The sequence below is a fragment of the Oryzias melastigma genome, linkage group LG8 (assembly GCF_002922805.2).
Source record: "Oryzias melastigma strain HK-1 linkage group LG8, ASM292280v2, whole genome shotgun sequence".
Classification (NCBI taxonomy): domain Eukaryota; kingdom Metazoa; phylum Chordata; class Actinopteri; order Beloniformes; family Adrianichthyidae; genus Oryzias; species Oryzias melastigma.
In genome coordinates, this window is record NC_050519.1 from 1,380,661 (window position 1) to 1,382,354 (window position 1,694).

Consider the following 1,694-nt stretch of genomic DNA (forward strand, 5'->3'; position numbering starts at 1 on the left):
TTCCATGAGGAATTTTCTTTGTTCAGCAGCTTCGCCTCAAAACAGAACATCACATTTCAGACCACAGTTTCACTATTTCTCCGCCAGACTTTCTTCTAAAGCTGAAACACCAGCAAAAAAATAAAGAAATGAAGCTAATTTATGTTCCAAAACTAAAAAGAGACACAAAGATCTGAGAAAATCACCTGGAACAGGTTATAGAAGCTGTTTGGAGGCGGATTTCATCGACATTTAGAGAATTTCTAAACAAATTCAGTTCAATTGAAATGATTTCAACATTTCAGTGACTCACGTCACTTAGACTTGAAGATAAATGTACGTTGAAGTGTCTTTTTAGTGGATTTATGTGGTTGAGCAGTTTCTAAAGTGTCCATAGAGTTTTTTCAAACTCTAAAGAAAACAGTCACAATTCAAACCAAAGCTTCACCATTTCTGCTCTACAGAAGCCTTACTTACTTCTAAAGCGGTTTCTGAAAAGTCAATTAGATCAAATCAATCAAGAAATGAAGCCAATTTATGTTCCGAAACTAAGAAATGACTCACAGGTGTGAGGAAAATCACCTGGAAGAGGTTATGGAAGCTGATTTTCATGGACATTTAGAGAAGTTCTAGAACAGACTGATTGAAATGTTCGGATCACTTCAGTGTCGAATCAAATATAAATAAGTGTCTTTTAAAGGTCGGAAGGTTTCCAGACTTCTCTGCAGCTCCAGGACTCTCCTGAAGAAGATCTGACAGGATCCAGAGATGCTCCTTCATGGAGACGCGGGGGGAGACGCGGGGGGAGAGCGCGCTCCCTTCATCTCCGTGGGGGAGTCCACGCTCCGCTCGTACCCCTCGTTGTCGTAGGCCGTGTTCTCCCCCCACTTCACCCCCCGGGCCTTCAGGGTCTCCCGCCCCCGCAGCGTCCGGTTCAGCCTCTCGGAGAACTTGCTCGCCAGCAGCGCGATGCTGCTCTTCCTCTTCCCGGGCTCCTCATCCTCCTCCTCGCCCCATTCCTCCTTCACGCGCACGTTCCAGGCGTACCAGAGGATCCAGAAGGCCAGGCTGATGAAGATGATGATGGCGCCGGTGTAGACCAGGAAGTCCCCGTAGACTTGGCCGTTCAGGCTCACGCCCGCGAAGATCCCCACGAAGAGCAGCACGAGGCCGGTCACGTCCAGCAGCACGGCCACCGCGAACGCGGGCACGCAGCCGCCCACGCACGCGACCACGTCCATGCCGGACAGCGGGCAGAGTAACGGCGGATGCTGGAGGGCGCGCCGGACACCTGGAGGGAAGCCCCGCCCCTTCTCCGCACAGGTAAACGGCTTCCCGGACTCTGAGCAGTCGTCCTGCTGCGTCCAGCTCTAACCCGCCGCGGGCGTGGCTGTTTTATCATAACATTTGCCTTTCAAATCCCGATGCATCATGGGAGGTCTCACCTTTCAGGTGATCCGGGATTCAACAACAACAAACACACGTCATCCAGGTGTGAAGGCACAAAGTTCACCTGAATGTGAGGGACTAAAACACGTTGAAATGAAATAAACCAGAACATTTATGAAGCTGTGAAACTGGAATAAACTGGACGGGAAATGAAACACCTGTACGGAGGTAAATTAAGGCCAAAATGATTTGAAACCCAAATAAAGCATATTGGCGTTTGGTCCCCAAAAATATAAAATGTTTTCTAAAATAAACTTAACTAAACG

The 1,694-nt window shown here is 48.5% G+C and overlaps 1 protein-coding gene across 1 annotated transcript; it reads right to left on the reverse strand.

Moving 5' to 3' along the window:
* Nucleotides 1-755: 755 nt before the first annotated feature.
* On the reverse strand, nucleotides 756-1,220 carry LOC112146238 (transmembrane protein 238). The gene has a single exon (XM_024271943.1). The coding sequence runs from the start codon at nucleotides 1,218-1,220 to the stop codon at nucleotides 756-758; it is 465 nt and encodes a 154-aa protein (XP_024127711.1).
* Nucleotides 1,221-1,694: the final 474 nt, after the last annotated feature.